Source organism: Eutrigla gurnardus, assembly GCF_963514095.1.
Source record: "Eutrigla gurnardus genome assembly, chromosome: 2".
NCBI lineage: Eukaryota > Metazoa > Chordata > Actinopteri > Perciformes > Triglidae > Eutrigla > Eutrigla gurnardus.
In genome coordinates this window covers 9,333,783-9,351,139 of record NC_139916.1, presented here as the reverse complement: position 1 = coordinate 9,351,139, position 17,357 = coordinate 9,333,783, and the positions used below count along the sequence as shown (strand labels likewise).

The following is a 17,357-nucleotide window of genomic DNA, read 5'->3' as shown; positions in this document are numbered from 1 at the left end:
ATGAGGAGGATGAAAGCATATACCTTCTACTTCAGTTCTGCGTATCTCCACGTGAGTCACTGTTGGCTAGTTTTCACCCACATGCACCTTTGTGGTGGCGATTAAAGGTGTATTACTTAGTATTTGGTCCCCCTTTCCTATCTATGTTCACTCTCAATGCTCCTATTTCTGCTTGAAATGCATAAACACACACAGGCCGACATTGTTGCCTATAAAATGCTTTGATCATATGTTTAACAATCATGTCAAATCCACGTTTTGTGTTTTTAAATCACGAAAAAAGAAAATCCTCCCGTATATTTCACAAATGAAACCTACAAATGAGTTTCTTTGAAATCATAAAGTGAAATCACACAAGCAAAGATGTGCAGTATGCGTGGGTTAAGTGCAAATATGAGTAGGCGGAGATTAGACCTATCAGATGTAACAGGAAAAAAGACTGAAGGTGAAAGATAAAGATGAGTCGTCGATACCCTTCATCACAATGTAGATTAGCTAGGCTGCAGCACACGGGCCGTATTCAGCAGGTTACAGTTTGTTTTCTGCTTTGTTTCAGTTTATTTGATGTCGGCTTGATCTCTTGAAGTCACACAAGAGAAGGTCTCGTTCGATATGCAGATACCCGGGCCCCTTTCAGAGCAGCCGGTGTCTTCGGGGGCCCGCGCTTTGATTCGCAGATGCTCCGCGATCCAGCGTCCTGTGAATAATGAAACTGACACGAGTCGCACACTTAAAGCGCGACGTTTGCGAGCGCGGTGCCAGCGAGCAGCTCGGTGGCTTTGAAGCTAATAAAAATGCCCAAAAGGGATTTTTTCTTGTCACAAGGGCCCTAATTGAACAGAATCATTAAAAGCCGCAGCGAAGAAAAAAGGCAAACTAGTTCCAACGCGGCGTTTGTTGTCGATTTTGAAGATCGCTGCTTGGTGTGAAGAATGCTTATCTCTCTCGCTCTCTCTCTCTCTCTCTCTGCAGAGGGGTCTTTATCAATACGAGGGAATTAGCTCGGTGTTTATTTCTAGAGCCGATTGTTGTGAGGGTTTCGGAGTGCAGATGTTTCTGTGGCGGCGGTTTTAGAAATGCTGTGATGGCGGCGTCTCCTAATGAGTGGGACATCTCAAAGGCATGGAGCCGTGACTTCGCTGCTGTGGCCCCGCGTGGGCTTGAACTTTCCCCAGCTCTGACTGCTTTTCAGATATTCATGGGAGCATCGCGTACAAACAGAAGAAATACACACACACACAGTTATTGTCATGTATTTCTTTGCTGCGTTTGATCATGTCCTCTGTAGCAGCATGGCTAGTCTTGCTCCCCGTTTGTGCCCACAATACAAGTGTTGGGTTTGTTTGTTTTTCTGTTTTTCTCTGTACCCTAGTTAGTGTTTGTGTGTGTGTGTGTTGAGGGAATTTCCCTCTGAAGCGTGTTTTTCACAGTTCAACATCAGATGGAGGATTCGTGTCGGGGACAGTTTGACACCGTTGCTCTCTGTGTCTTTTCTCGTCTCTAATTCGCTCCTACGTCTTTCTTTTTTATCTCGCTCTCTTCCTCTCTCCATCACTTTTGCTTCATCACTTTCGGTGTAGTTTGCACACCGTGTTGTATTCCTCGTGTACCGGTGTCTCTGCGCCGCCGTCTCCCCCATAGACACCGCAGCAGTGTGTATACCAAACACAATGCAACACATGTAAGCATCTCCACGCCAGTGTGACCTTTACCATCCCCATCACAGTTTCAGTCTCATTTATTCTCGCCGGCAGCCATTTGCATTTAAAAAAAAAAAAAAAGAAGAAGAAAAGGCATTCTGTGTCTCGCTGCCAACCGGCTAAAAAACAACTGTAATCAATTGAATTAGAACTTGATTGTTGGACTTTCATATCAATGTGTTTGCGGTTATTTTCACCATCATTAGACAAGAATGTTTGCACTTCCTCTCCTCTTACCGCAGAAATGCAATAAAAGCGCAGCAAAACATCACATTACCACCATTCCTATTGGTTAACATGTAATTTAGGGCATTTAATCCTCAATTTGCTGTCAGCATTCATGATATAGACTGACCTGTAAAACATTGAGATACATTGAAATTGAGAGTTGCGTTCCAAAAAGAGGCCGCCGACAAAAAGGACAATTTGTTTTCTTTGTATTAAACTAAATTTGGAATATCCGTCTCCTACGAGCTTGCAAGAAGACGTTAGATTGACACTGATATTAAATCTTCTCGTGTTAAAAACTCTTTTGCATCTGTTGCATTGCGTGTCGAATGGGTTCATTATGTATTTGGTGCATGTGCAAGAGATAAGAAAAAATCAAACCAACAACAACAACAAAAAAAAAAAAAATACAGTTTGCCCTCTCACAGTGTTGTTTGGGCAGGCCAAAGCAAAGCAAGCGAGAGCAGGCCAAGGTGCCACAGTCAGAAGTAACCGCCAGCCTCCAGAGAGTGTGAGTTACTGCCTTTGTTGAGGAGATCAGGTGGGAGGTGTTAGTTCTTGGTTGCGGTCCTCCCCTGAGTCATTGTACAAATGTCAGGTATGAATAGAGCTGCCACGGTGACATTTCTGCTTTTTAAATGGCTGATTTCTGCAATATATTCAAAAGATGGCTCATCGACGTGAGCAAACTCTGGAGATGAATACGGATTAACCTCGTCTCTGCTCGTAGGTACGAATGACAACACGCACATCTGCCTGCGCTCGCTTCGTGTTGTTGAGCGCGTGGGCGTCCGTGACTCTCTCGTGGGTTTTTATTGAGTTTGTGTGTTATTACTTTTGACCCACATGAAACAGCGTTTTAATGCGCATTAACTAAAACCAAATCATTTAGAGATAATATTCAACAACAGTCTTTGGTGTAAAATGTACGACATTTTTAATGATGACTCAGTGTACTAAGTTGACTGTGTCACTTCTTGCTTGTGGGTTTATCACCTTTATTTATGTGTGAAATGTACATCATGTTATGTCACATGAAGAGCTACGTGGGTTTCATTTATTTTGTGTTACAACCTTGATTGATAGTTTAAAAAGTGATTAGATGTTAAACTTGAAAGAAAAAAAAGTGGAAAACATATTGAAAAAAATCTACTTGATTTTATTTTCCTATGTATATTTAAAGACAATTTCAACGCTGTGTTCATAACAAAAACCTACTTTTATGTCATTTAATTCAGCCACAATAACATGTATCAGATATAAACTTCTATTTGTGCTCAAGTTTGGGCGTTGCTCGAAATCCAGTCGTGCCGGTTTACTGTTTAGCGGATATTTGTTATTTATTGGGTTGTTTTGATCACATGTGAGGAATGAGAATCTATTTGAACAGCACTGATGACCGTTATTCTTTCACGCGGCGATCTCGACTCGTAAGAATCAACAAAACGGGGACCAGATTACACGGCGTGGTAAATTGGGCCTGGCGTTGTTTGTTGCCTTTTAAACCAAAAGAAACAAACAAGGTAATTTCTAGGTAATTATTCAGTGTTTACCATTTAGCCACATAATTACTGAGTCAATACCAGATCACATGTGTGCGTCGTAAAATAAACTGCAGCTTAGTGTGTTGCTGTACAGTAGATGCCCTCTGGGATATAAACAGCGAAACTCTTTGTGCCGTTATGAGTGCAAAAGAAATGTTTCTTTCTTCTTTATCTTGTGACTTTTTTTCTTTTTTAAGTTGTTGTGGTTTGTATTTTAGTGCGGTTGTGTAAAGATTCTTTCATTCCGTGTATGCGCTTATGAATGCATTCAGGCGTTACCCGTCTCCCTCTGGCTTTGAAAAACTGCCAAGAAGATGTAAATAATAAAAGAACTACTGTCGATCATCATTTCTGTAGGCTTCAGATCAGATTTGAGATGGATCGTGAGCCCCCCCCAAAACAACAGCAGTGATGTATTTTCTCAGGGTAAAAAAAAAAAACTCCCAAATGTGTCCTGAGCTGAAAAAATGGGAGACTTCTTTCTGGCAAGCAGACCGTCAATCTGTCAGATGTTCGGTCACTGTCAGGCGGGGGAAAGCGACAGACGGATTAAAATAGTTCTGCTGTGTTTGATCTGAACACGCTGTTGTTGTCAAACCATCAGAAATAGTCCCCAGAAGGCCCGGGTGATCGACATCGTCAAGCATGATGCAGCACAGTTCGGTTAGCTCTCTCTCTGGATATGAGTCACGTTCTTCCCACGCACACTGGAGTGCGTGCACACACAATAGCACTGTGCTGCTCTCGACCGTGCTGTGCTGCCGTGTTATTTCGTGTTCAGGTTCCTCCAACAAATTACACATTTCGGAAAAAATTCTTGCATGAATTCACTCCTCCTTTGTACCTTTTGACGTAATGATCTCCATTTGCAGACAATCCCCCCCCGAAAAACCTCCTGCGCTGTTCAAAGATTTAGATTTGCTCCAACAAGCAGAGAGAGGGGGGAAAAAAAGACCAATTTGAAGGATGCAGTTGCTATCCAAATAAATAAATCAACAGGCCCGATAATGAAAGCCATCCCGGCACAGTGCCGCTGTAATGACAGCACATATAGGCTCAGTGTCACTCACTGTCATGGGAGAGAGAATTAAGGCCAATTTGATGCTAATCCAGACCAGATTTTTCTCCTATTTTGGCCCAGCGGCATGTCCTATCATCCGGGGAAACTCCTACAGGGCTGAGAGGTCGACCTCAACTACATCATACGACTTCATAGCCGTCTCGCTGTAGGGATTTGATGACCAATTTCACCCATAAGTGCAAGTCATTCCTCCCCGTGCTCGTAGAGCAGCAAGGAGAAGGAGGCCTGGATGAATGAGTATTTTTGCATGAGCTCACTTTTGTTTTAACCGAGGTGTGATGAAGCTGGGGAAGGACATGCGACTGGGTGATGAAAACAGATACAACATGTAGGTGTTGCATTTTGAGATAAGCGGAATACGCTTACTGGAGCAGCGCATGCACATCGAGTGTTTGCAGGGCCGCCCCGATGCAGCACCGGGTCCCCTTATGCTCTTTCAGTAACAGAGTGAGTGTGTGTGTGTGTCCTCTAGATGTAAAGTTGATGACATACACTTGCCAAAACGTCTCCGCCGGTGTAGAACCGTCTCTGGCCTTCGTCATCGTGAGCTGCGGGGCTGTAACTGAACGTGACGAAAGCATTTGCATTACACTACATCGTGTCCCGTCAGTAAGGGTGCATTTGGAACGGCTCAAATGTAAAAAAAAAAAAAAAAGAAAAAAGATCTTTCAAGAGTGACTGAGTGTTGTTTTGACAGTTTAATGAAAAAACGTTGTGTTTTGTGAAAGTTAATGAGCCGTGAAACCGTATGTTCACTCTGATCTGATGAAAGAAACCAAAGAGGAAAATGTATTTAAAACTAAAAAAAAAAAAAAAAAAGGATGACGACGCCGCATTGTGATCTTCATCAGAAGTCTTATTTTCACAACACAAAGAGAAGAATTGGCCCTCTGTGTGTTGGCACAGTCGGACGGTTTGGCTTGCTCCAATGACATATTTCAAAAAGATACTGGCAGATAGATATGTGTGTTCTTAAATGGCCATTACTTGGTCGTGATTAGATATTTGCCAATCAGCGGGAGGGAAACGGAGTCCTCAACAAAAGGCCGTGGAAATAAGAGCCTACAGCTGAAATCCCCGGCATGTGTTTGTGATCGTCATTTATTGTCTTTGCCATGGGAAAAAGTAATGCGCCTTCCCAGTCGTGCTGCAGTCTGGGCACCGAGGGTAGAGGGTACAATTTTAAAAATTACAATATGTTATTTGTCTTTTCTTCTTACTGCTGCAGCTATATCCCGGCGCATATGCAACATTTAGACATGGATATTTCTACTGTCGTGCAAATTGTGTTTTTTAAGAGCAATTACACGTCTAAACAGTTTAATTTTACCATTTCATACAATGAAACCTTTACAATTCTACAATTATTAATACTCTCATTAAAATAAGTTGCATTTTACAAACTTATATATTTATATTTCATTTATATATTTTTATTTTACTATTTTAATTTCAGTTTTTTCCCCCCCTAGTTTTAATGAAAGCCACAGTCTCAGTACCGTCACTGTAAAACCATCTCTTTGGAAATCAAGCCGAATTTGATCATAAATGCCATTTTTTATTTCTTTGTCTGAAGTTTTATATCACAGTCACAGCTCAGTGAAATATTTTAAATACCACAACTTCTAGTTGGGACCCTCCTTTTACAGTTCTGGATCTCCTTTGCACTAATGTGTATGTTGCATGCTGAGCGCGTCTGCTTGTATTGATCATGAGTCGCACATCAACCGCACAAAAGCCATATAAAAAAAAAATCTCATGATAGGAAACACATTGAACAACTTCACACAGGGACAATTAAATTCCTCTTTCTTATGGAGGAACAACACAGAAAAAAAAAACACACGCCATAAAACTGTTGTCCGTCTTTGACTTCAAACAACATGTTAGATATAGTTTAGAATTTACCAAATATTTTTGAATTCCTGGTGCGCTTTTCCCTTGTTTGGTTTCAGTTACTGACATATTTTTTAAGATTGTGTCGGATTGTCTCCGGGTTGTTTTGGACATAATCTATTGCTGAAATGATAAGAAACTCATGCATGCTGCCTTTCGAATCATGTTTCAAAATAATGAATACACACACCACAAAATAATAACTGGCGTCTCATTCAATGTAGATGAGAGACGCGCGTTTAAACTGTATATTCAATATATGTGAAAATACAATATGGTATTCCATATGAGCATGCCGTTCGCTGCATTGCATTTAAACAGGACGTGACAGTCTAAGCGTCTTTCGTCTAAGTGGTTTCTCTTCTTCTCACAGTGGATGCCGAGCAAGTGAGTTCACTGGGATCTGAGGGGGAGGATGAGGTGGGCCTGTGGAGCCTGGAGCCCCAGGACTGCCAGGAGAGCCTGGGCAAGACGAGCCTGACTCCCAGCGAGGGGACGGAGGAGCCCGGCAGCCCCGCTCGCTCCACCAGGCCGCAGAGCCTCAGCCCCAGCAGCAGCAGGAGCTACTGGCCACAGGTGGAGCAGGCGGCCGAGGCCGCAGAAGACCCCACCGCCACGTCTACCAACGACAGGGAGGCGGACCAGGAACCCCTGAGGATGTACTGTAAGTTTCCAAATCTGTTAAACTTCTATTTTGAGTTAAGCCTTTATTTTTTGAAGGCCTGGCTAAGAACGTGTGTCAAGTGTAAAATATATGTATATATATATGTTAAATATAATTTAAATAATGCAACGACCCTCCTCAGGTTACAAGGATTAAACAGAAAAGAGACAAAATTCAGACAAACAAAAATGAACCGCCAATAAACACAGCAAGCTATGAAACCAATGGAGCCTGAAACTTCTCCTAAAATCAACAGTAGAATAAAACATCATCAAAGCAGACAACTTGGTCATGTGCAAACCATATGATCTCCACAGTGGCTCCAGCCACTAACAAACACGACAGCAAAGGAGAGACGGCCACAATGATGATGACGCTCTCACCTGGAGAGTTAGGTGTGTTGTGTACTCACCTGTCTGAAAGGTGAGTCTAGAGTACCACCAGGTCCTCCACAGTCAGATCCGGGTTCAACTCCTCCTCCACTTGTTCTCAAAGTTTAGTCCGCTTGGGCCCTCTCTCCCAGTACAACCAGTCCACTCTCCAACTGGGGCCCTTCAAATTCAGCTTTAAAGGAGTCATCACCTGGTTTTATACGTATCCAGCCCCCCTTGGATCGCTTTGGATCAATTCGTAAAACTTATTAGAAAAAAAAAAAAAAATTTTAATCAAACATTGAGCTTGTTCTGACCCTTTTTCGTACCGCGATTTTATCACGCGAGATTACGCGCGAGGTTTTGACTGGTCCGGATGTGCATTGTATAATATGTAATGAGGCGCGCGTTGATTCGCCGCAGGAAGGACAGAGCCGGGGGGGCTTGCCTGCATGCAGACTCCAAAACATAATGGCGGCGCTTCGGCGATTTCAGGTAGCGGACGGGGCGGGGTTGGGTGGTGAAAGAGGGGTGGGCTTATGCAAGTAGCCGCCACGGTGACGTCACCGAAGGCGCAGAATCAAAATCTCGTGCTTTAGGAATGCACACCCTTGTGTGCTATTCCTGTTCGGAAAAAGAGCAGAAGCGAAAAAACGGCGCCACTTTCAAACTCCAGCCTTTCAGGCAAGTTTCAACTGAGGTCAAACACAGATATGCATGTTTTAACAAGAGAAATTGCGATTTCCGGGTGATGACTCCTTTAAGCAGTAGAGTCCTCACTGAAGGGGAAAGTTCCGAGCGCATCCACAGTTAGCATGTTAGCATTTAGCTAATGGTGACGTGACAGCCATAGTGCTCCGAATGTACAGGTCATAACGTCACCATGCTAGCTTGTCATTAATTAATATAGCCTACATGCTATCTGAAAAAAAAAAAACATGCTATCTGTTCGTTTGTTTTTCAAACTATACAGAGGTACAGTAATGCTAATGCTAAACACACTGCGGGTGTGAGCTTCAATTCGAATGTTCTCGAAATTCCTGCCACAACTCGCGAACTCTCGAATCGCGACTTTTCTTTTCTGCTCGCGAACTCTCGCAACATTCAAGACATGTCACTTCCGGAATTTCGGCCCTCCTGCGGCCGCGCACGCGCCTGCAGTCGTGACGTCCGGACCCACTTGATTTAGCTATATGCTTGATTTTGATACAAAGATATTTTACTACGTCAAGATGATCCACTTCATCCACTTCGTGTGTGTGTGTGTGTGTGTGCGTGCATGTGATGACATGGTGAAGTGCATTATCTTGTTGTTACTCCAAAATCTTTACTCTTTGTCAACAATGTGAATAGAGTGCCGAAGCGGAAGCAGGAAGTAACGGCGCCATGGGTCCTTTCGGAGCGAAAAAAATGAATGGTGTTCAATGGACGGAAAATAATTATTATCTGATCCCCCGGTCGTTATGCCTTGGATTACACAAATGTTGTTTATAGGCTTAAATTATAATTTTCCATGTCAAGAGTTTGACCGTTTATTGTGCAATTCTTCAGTTAAAATTCATTGAGAAAACACAATGATAAAGACTACATGTTGTGTCGCGTATGTGACGTCACGTCATCGCCATCTCCCCATCGGCGAAGTTGAGGCTCTCCACATGACCCGACTTATAGTGGTTCTCCCCCCTTTCGATACTTTTATTCTGCCCTTGGAAAAAAGCGGTGAAGTGGAGCAGAGAAACAGCCATCTCGGCGGACTTCGGACTCGGCGGGTGGTGACGTATATCATTCGCGACGAGAACAGCGAGGAGCTGTAGTTCACAAAGCGGCTCACACAAAACCTAACTTTATCAAAACTCTTCGCGCTTAATTGTCGTCTTCTTTGCGTGAAAAATTTTCTTTAAATATCACAAAGAACATATGTGAAATCCATGGCACAATTCAAACGGGACCAGAAAATAATTTGTATCTACCCATTGAATCGCATTGATATTTTTTTGCTTTTGAGGACCCATGTCCCGGAAATGGAGGGGCGGGACTTCACCACTCTATACGGACGGCAGCTGAAGCTACGCGAAGATTGAGGTAGCGACGTAGTTTTACTAGTGGACTACTTGTAGTTTAATGCCGTTCACCCCCAAACAGACAGACAGACAGACAGACAGACAGACAGCCGTCATCTGACCAACATCTCCTGTGCGTTCGCGTTAAATTAAACAGTGACCAGTGATGCTGGGATTTTAGTTTCACTTTCATCCTCGTGTAATAGCCTACGTGTTTACTTTCATCGCCGAGGCAGACAAAAACTGAGGAGGGAGGGTGATGATATTATTTGGTTTATACAGTGGTACCTCAATTGAACAACATACACATCTAGCATAATTATAGTGATATTAGTGTATACATATTATATTATAAACATATATTCAAATGCAAAGTCAAACACAAAGATGAAAAAAAATATTTTTGAATCATTTTAATAAATAATTGTACAAGCTGCAGAGACAAGTGAGGCGCCACAGAGAAAGGGACAGGCGGTGTGAATTTAGTTTTATGTGAAGACTTTACATGACAACATTGTCAACAATCATTTTCAGATGTTTCTGTTTAGTTTTTTTCAGCCTATTCTGTATTTTTAGATTGTAGCGTGGAGTATTCTTGCAACATTTAAACCAATTCTCAGTATGACTGCTTCAAACATCATTGATGCTTCTGCCCACTGACAAGGTTTTAAAGCCTTTATCCAATTGTTGCTCTCTGAACATGTTAAAATGCACACATCAGAGAAATAAAATAAAATATAGGCCTATATACTACCCCAAACCCTCCGGGTATGCTTAGTTTTTGGACCTCGGTAATTCTAAAACTCTGCATATGGCGATGCCTGCAGCTGCTGATTTATCTTCTTACTTCTGTTCCATTTAAAACGAGAGTAGATGCACTATACTTCCGCCCCTGCATATACTGTATGAGCGTGGCGTGGAGGACGCCGCTGCACGAGTAGGCTAAACAAGTACATTTACAGTGTTTTTCTGACGCAAGACAGGCAGCAGTCTCGTGACGATTCTCGCAGCCCTCTAGATACACCTTCATATCAGCTCCTTGTGAAACCATGCCTTCCCTACAAGCTGTTCCCTTTCTCACTCTTCTCTTTGAAAAGGCAGCCTTCTGAAAGCATGACAAAAGAACTCATCCCACACAATGTCACAATATTTCCATGCATCAAAGAGGTGACGTTACGGCACTGAAATCAGCACCGCGCGACGTGAGGCTTTCCCTTTTATTTAAGCGAGATCAAAGGCTCACGCGGCTTGCCTACTAACAATCACTTAGCTCCCTCGCCTCGTGTGATTTGGCCTTGCCTGATGAAGGCAAAGCTGAGTTTTTACAACGCTCAACCGCACAGGCTCTTCCCCTCGCCACATAAAAAAACAGCTCAAAATATGCCAACATCTGCAAACATTTGAAAAATCTTCCTCAAAGTCGCTCTAAGCTGACTGGCTTGATTCATGATAGGAGGCGCCCTCTCTTCTTCTTCTTCTTCTTCTTCTTCTTCTTCTTCTTCTTCTTCTTCTTCTTCTTCTTCTTCTTCTTCTCTCCCTCCCGTCACTGAACTCAATGAGAATAAATATTCTTCCAAATCTGGTTTCACATCTGGCCAAGACGTTCCTCTGAATATGTTGTTTTATCCGTCAGTCCTCGAGTAAACAATTTAGTTCCGTTAGATTCAGTTGCTCGGTGCCACTTAGCAATCCATCCCCACTCCCTCGGCAACACATGAATATATGAACAAGACATGTACATGTTCACATGGCGTCAGAGACACTTCCTCAATAAATTAAACTTAATTAAGATGATGAGCTTTAAAATTATGATTTCATATTTTAATGTCATATATGAATCTGCAATCTGCATTGTTAATGAGTGTCATAGCCTGTTTTTATTGTCTCTATTGTATTTTTCTCTGCCAGGATTTCTTATTTCAGCGAGACTTGAATTAGATAAAGAAAAAAAAATCGAATGTATAGAATTTTACTAAATAAAAAAAAAATCCTATGATGGATATTACAGCTCAGACATCTTTCTCTCTGTTTGCAGGTAATAACTCAGACTCTCAGAACGCCTTGGAGGACCTGGCCCACTATGAATTTCTGACCCAGCTGAGGAAGGCCTCGACCTCGGCCGGTCTCTTGGACCATCTGAACCACAACGGCACGGCGGTGGTCTACCACCCGGGCAGCAGGCACGATGAGCTGCCACCCGCCATCTGGTCACCAGGGGCTCAGCACCGCTCGCCCGAGGGAACAGGTAGGCTGATGAGGGCGGCAATGATGCTAAATACAAGATAAACAATTCTGATATCACTGATAGCAGTGATCTGATTGTATGTATAAATGTTATTCTGAAAAAAATGGAAAGGAATACGTTACTTTGACAGGGTTTGACAATTCATGCATTTTCCCCACATTTTTTATATTTATAAGTTTATATAAAAGGATAAGTCATAATTAAATAGTCTGTTAAATTAAATAGCATTAAAGCATGTAGAATACCTTTATAAATAAAGCATCAGGTTCAATAATATAACAATATACAATATTCCATGTACAGTACAACATAACTGCAATACAAATATCTACAATTACAAAATGGTCATATATTTTTAGGTTTACAACATACTTATCCAAGACTTTCTTGTGTGTGCCCATACAACTTTAAACTAAGACCATTTGACATCTTGCCCAATGCATGCTGGGATAGGATCCAGCTGCCTGCAGCCTTGCACCGGATAAGTGGTTTAGGAAACGGATGGCTGAATGGACAGATATATTTAGGTGAAAACTATCCACGGTATGTTTTAAAAATCTCTCTCTGTCTCTGTCTCTCCCTCCTATAGATGCAGGGAGGACCCAGCAGGCCTGTCCATTCTGCCGCAGGATGTATCAGCGAGGAGCCTCTTTGAGGGACCACATCAAGTACTGCCAGGAGAGGGAGGGGGGCCACATGGTCTGTCCGCTCTGTGGATACACTGCCACCCTTAGGGCACAGATGGAGCAGCACTTGGCACTTCATAACCAAGTGCAGGACAAGGTGAGATATATACGCACAGACAGCAATAGAATATTAGCCAAATTGTCGTACCTTTATTTTATTATATTAGTTACAAATTAATAATAATAAGCTAACTTAATAATAAGTTATTAACTTGTAACTCTGTCCTGAAATTCGTCCCTAAGTGTGTCACATTATAAAACGAATAATGTCCTGTCATCGTAGAGTGTCATCACTTTGGACCAAGGCATTGAGACCAGGAAGTTCAAATGTCTGCAGTGTGGGAAAGCATTCAAGTACAAACACCACCTCAAAGAGCATCTCCGCATTCACAGCGGTGAGACAAAATAACATCAAAACACTCGTACTCACCCATCAATTTGCTATTGTTTCCACTGTAACACTAACCCTCACTTATTGTGTTATATGGTATGAAATTATACCTAAATTTGATGTGTGGACGGGGAACAAGTTAAAATGATCCACGCCAGGGACAGTGAAAAATGTTGGAAAGGTATTTTCAACTCTCCTCTCCGTATCTTTTGTACTGACGCGTCTCGTCTGCGTTGTCGCCCCTTTAGGTGAGAAACCTTACGAGTGCTCCAACTGCAAGAAGCGGTTCTCTCACTCGGGCTCCTACAGCTCCCACTTGAGCAGCAAAAAGTGCCTGAGTGGCGGAGGAAGTGGAGGGGGAAACGCAGGAGGAGCCGGCGGTGCTTTTAACGGACATAGCCAGGGCTCCTACCACCACTCATTTCCAACATCTCCCTCTGCAGGCGTGGGGAGAAACAGCACCGATAAGGGCTCCCCGCTGGCGTTGCAGACCCTGGATCATACCGGGCCTCTGTGTCGACTACCAGAGGATCCTCGCCAGCTTTCACTGCAGGACCCCAACCACAACCCCACAGGTTTCCCCAGGGCGTCTGACCTGGCCCGGCTCTGGGACCCCTCAGCGGAGCTGTCTCTGAGGGCCAGCATCCTAAAAGGGACCACCCTGCTGCCTTATCTGCACTCCGGGACCAAGTTTGAACAGATGTTACAGGAGATGCTTCACGGGGAGGTGAAGAAAGACGAGGAGATGGATGGCGGAGGAGCTGCGATGGAGGAGAGGAAAGTGCTTTACAACGGAGGAGGGCCCGACAGGAAGGTGTCACCGGCGTCACAGGCGGCGAGGTCGGGCGACGGAGAGAGAGGCGTGCTCGGGGTGACGTGCCGTTGGTGCTCCCAGCTTTTCCCCAACGTGGCGGTGCTCCTGCAGCACGAGCGCTACCTCTGCAAGATGAACCGGGAGCCGGTGGAGGTGCCCGAGGGCCTCCGCGGCAAAGAGCACCCGCCGTCGCCGCTGTTCTTCCCCAGACCGGCTCCTCACCCGGAGAACAGCAAGCCGAGCGACGTCGCCAACGGCCTGTCTGGAGGCAAGTCGCCATCGCAGAAGCCCAGCTGGCACTCTTTACCGCAGCAGCTTTTGGTGGCGATGCACTCGCCCCCGCAGCCCCACCATGACGCCCTGTCCTCGCGGGCGTATTGGTCCAGCCAGGAAAAGGGCAGCCCGAGCCAGCCAATCAACCACTCCCCAGAGCTGTCATCGCCTCGCGTCAGGAAGAGGGTGCCCTCTGCAGGGTTCGGCTCCCCGGTCTGCCTGGACCTCACCAACTGTCCTCCCGAACTGACCTCCCCTCAGAACCAGACCAGCAGCCCCTGGTCGGCACAGAACGAGCCCCTGGACCTCTCCCTGCCCAAGCAGCTCTCCGAGCAGGAGGGGAGGAACAAAACTGTCAACAGCAACTCGGCCAGAGGAGAGAGGAGGGAGCACGGGATCCGGCAACTTAGGAGACCCAGTCCGACTTCACATCTCCCTCTTCACCACCACCACCCGGTCTACAGCGGGGCCGGGACGCCTTTATTTCCAGCTTCCTTATATAATGGATTTCCTATCTTCAACCAGTCTGGGTTGGGGCTTTCAGGACACGATGGCATCGCGGCGATTCCATTCAGCCAGCCAGCTACCAGCCCCGGGTTTCTCTCTCCGATGGCTTTCATGATGGAGGCGGACGCAGAGGCGACGCTGAAAAAGATCCACCAGGAGAGACAAGCGCTCATGGTGAGTATGGCTTGTTTTTAAATAATTCTGTTTATTTTATAATACTTAAATCATTGCGGTAAGAATGTGTAGAATTAGAATGAAATCCAAATATATCGCGGTCAGATGGTGATGCACGTTTTTGATGTCTTCTCCGTAGGGTGAGGTGTTAAGCCGCGGAGCTCTAGACTACCTCTCTCTCATGGATGACGGACTGGAGGGGGAAGGAGGACCGGGGAGGAAGAGACTGAAGAAGACCGACGAGGGACTTTACGCTTGTGACATTTGTGAAAAAACCTTTCAGAAGAGCAGCTCTCTGCTCCGGCACAAATACGAGCACACAGGTATGTAGCTTCTGCAAAAACCACTTCAATCGTGTGCCATTTCTTATAGTTTATACACGACTACAACATTTGTTTTAAATGTTTGAGGGAAACATATTTGTTCTCTTACTGAGAGATGCTGGGAGACAGATTGTATTCCCTTTGAATAGAACCAGACTGGCAGTTTCCCCCCGAGCTAACTGGCCAAATGTTTATGATTATGTCTTTTCTACTTCATTTTCTATTTCTGGTCAATTTCTTTTTATAGAATATGATCAACAATGTCTCTGTATTCATTACAGGTAAGCGTCCTCACGAGTGCAAGATCTGCAATAAGGCCTTCAAGCACAAGCACCACCTGATCGAGCACAGCCGGCTGCACTCCGGAGAGAAACCCTACCAATGTGACAAGTGCGGCAAACGCTTCTCCCACTCCGGCTCGTACTCGCAGCACATGAACCACCGCTACGCCTACTGCAGTAAGGACCAGGATCCGGACCAAGACCCCGAGGAGATGCCTCTCACCCCGGGGGCGGGCAGCAATCTCGGGGGCCGCCTCGCCGCCGCCGACATCCCTCTGTCCATGGAGGATACCCAAACCGCGCACTCCTTCCTCAGCGATTCCAGTCTGGACGGAGCCGCGGAGGCCCTCAAGGGGGAGGAGGAGGAAGAGGAGGAGGATAAAGACGCAGGAGTTAGTGATGGACGCGAGGGAGAGGCGTGTGTAGGTCTGGAGCTCGGACGCAGCCCCGTCCAGGGATCAACTACAGCGGAGGACGGAGTGCAAAACGAGAGAAATGGTTACGACGTGGGAAACCACATTGACAGTGCAGCGAGACAGTTCTGGGACAGAGACACTGCCGACCAGAACGGAGACTTGGACAAATGTGAACTGAGCCTGGATATAACAGATTTACCCAGAATAAAGACTTAAGGTGACTTCTACAAAGCCAGTACAATGCATATACCATATACATTCTTCTTTTTTTTTTAAACACGAAACAATGCACAGAACGGCCAAAGCATAGACGGACTTAAAGTGGATGAAGCCATATAAACCAAATATATGTGACAATACAAATGACAGTATTTTATCATGCAACAAATAGACTTTATGTACCTACACGCCTTTTGTTTGTATTGTTTTTAAATGCTAAAACACATCTGGGTTGATTCATCTGACGGCATGTCACATATCCTGGTGTTACATTGCAGAAATCTCACCTTTTTTTTTTTTTTTTTTACACTTGTTGCTGCTGACTGTTGCACAACCCATAAAGAAGAGGCCTTTGTTTTGTATTTGTATGTCCAGGGGCCGTTTACTTGGTTCGACACAGTGAGTTGGTTCCAGAAACCAGAGCCCCCGGAGGAAAGGATGAAAATACATCAACTGTTCCTTTAGCATGCCGTCAAAGTCAGAGCTTAAATGTCAGAATCGCTTGATGCTCGGGCTATTTATACTTCCTCATAAGTGCACGTCACATTCAATATCCTGTGGTATTATTTCATACAAGTCCTTACCTCTATTTCACGAAATAAGCAATAACTTGTAAAGTGATTTACAATGAAAATGCACACATGCAGCTATTACTTTGTCCCAAAGCCTTTTGAGGGTTGCAGAGTATATGGAAGTATTCCTTTTTATCATTCATGCTGTGAAATCGCAAGGTACGGCCAGCTCATCTCTTCAGGGTTAACGACGGTGCTCCGGGGCTTTGACGAATCAGCAGCTTTATTTAGTCGTTCAGAGCAAGTGGCGAAAAAGGGGAAGAACTGGAAGGTGGTTGTTTATTTGTTTTTGAACTAAAAAAAGGGGGTCTTTGAGGGAGCAAATTTAAACTTGCACTGTCTCACCGTTTGAGTAATAATCACACAGAGCTGCCTTATTTCTTTTATGCTAAAATATCTCTTATTTCTCATAATGATTCACATGTGCCTCGGCCTTTTTTCTCACCCACTGGTACAATAACGTGTCACACATTTGGGCTGTCTGTTGAGGTGTGGCGAGAGGGTCAAAACTCAGGACGCATTCACATCAGCTTTTAACTTCCTCTTTCTGCCTGCAGTGTAGTCGACGGTTAAAGTGCCTCGTGAACGAAGACACCTCAGTGATCCGCCAAAGCTTGGTACGATGAGATAAGACGGTGGTGCGTGAGGTGTGGCTCAGCTTGTGGCATTCATGCATACCCGTGCCAAAGACACTTTTTAGTCACAATGTGTGTCTGTGCGTGTCTATTTATCACCGACATGCACAAGTGACTCGCCACCTGCCACCGTACTCCTGCAAACTTCTTCTACCTGTTATTTCTGGGTCGAAAACGGGCAAGACATGTCTGCACACTTTCTTTTTCTATCTTTTACTGGCACCCATGCAACTTTTGTATTACCTTTTTATATATGTTTTATAATAATAATAATTAT

General features: G+C 44.5%; 1 protein-coding gene across 1 annotated transcript in view; it reads left to right on the top strand.

Moving 5' to 3' along the window:
* LOC311022153 (zinc finger E-box-binding homeobox 2) overlaps positions 1–17,324 on the top strand; it is a 28,648-nt gene extending 11,324 nt beyond the window's left edge. Inside the window, exons 2-8 of the mRNA XM_084023238.1 lie at positions 6,823–7,113; positions 11,580–11,789; positions 12,379–12,572; positions 12,759–12,870; positions 13,115–14,634; positions 14,774–14,957; positions 15,239–17,324. Coding sequence (XP_083879364.1) covers positions 6,823–7,113; positions 11,580–11,789; positions 12,379–12,572; positions 12,759–12,870; positions 13,115–14,634; positions 14,774–14,957; positions 15,239–15,870 — 3,143 coding nt within the window. The 3' untranslated portion in view covers positions 15,871–17,324. The remainder of the gene's footprint in view (positions 1–6,822; positions 7,114–11,579; positions 11,790–12,378; positions 12,573–12,758; positions 12,871–13,114; positions 14,635–14,773; positions 14,958–15,238) is intronic.
* The last annotated feature ends 33 nt before the right edge of the window (positions 17,325–17,357 follow it).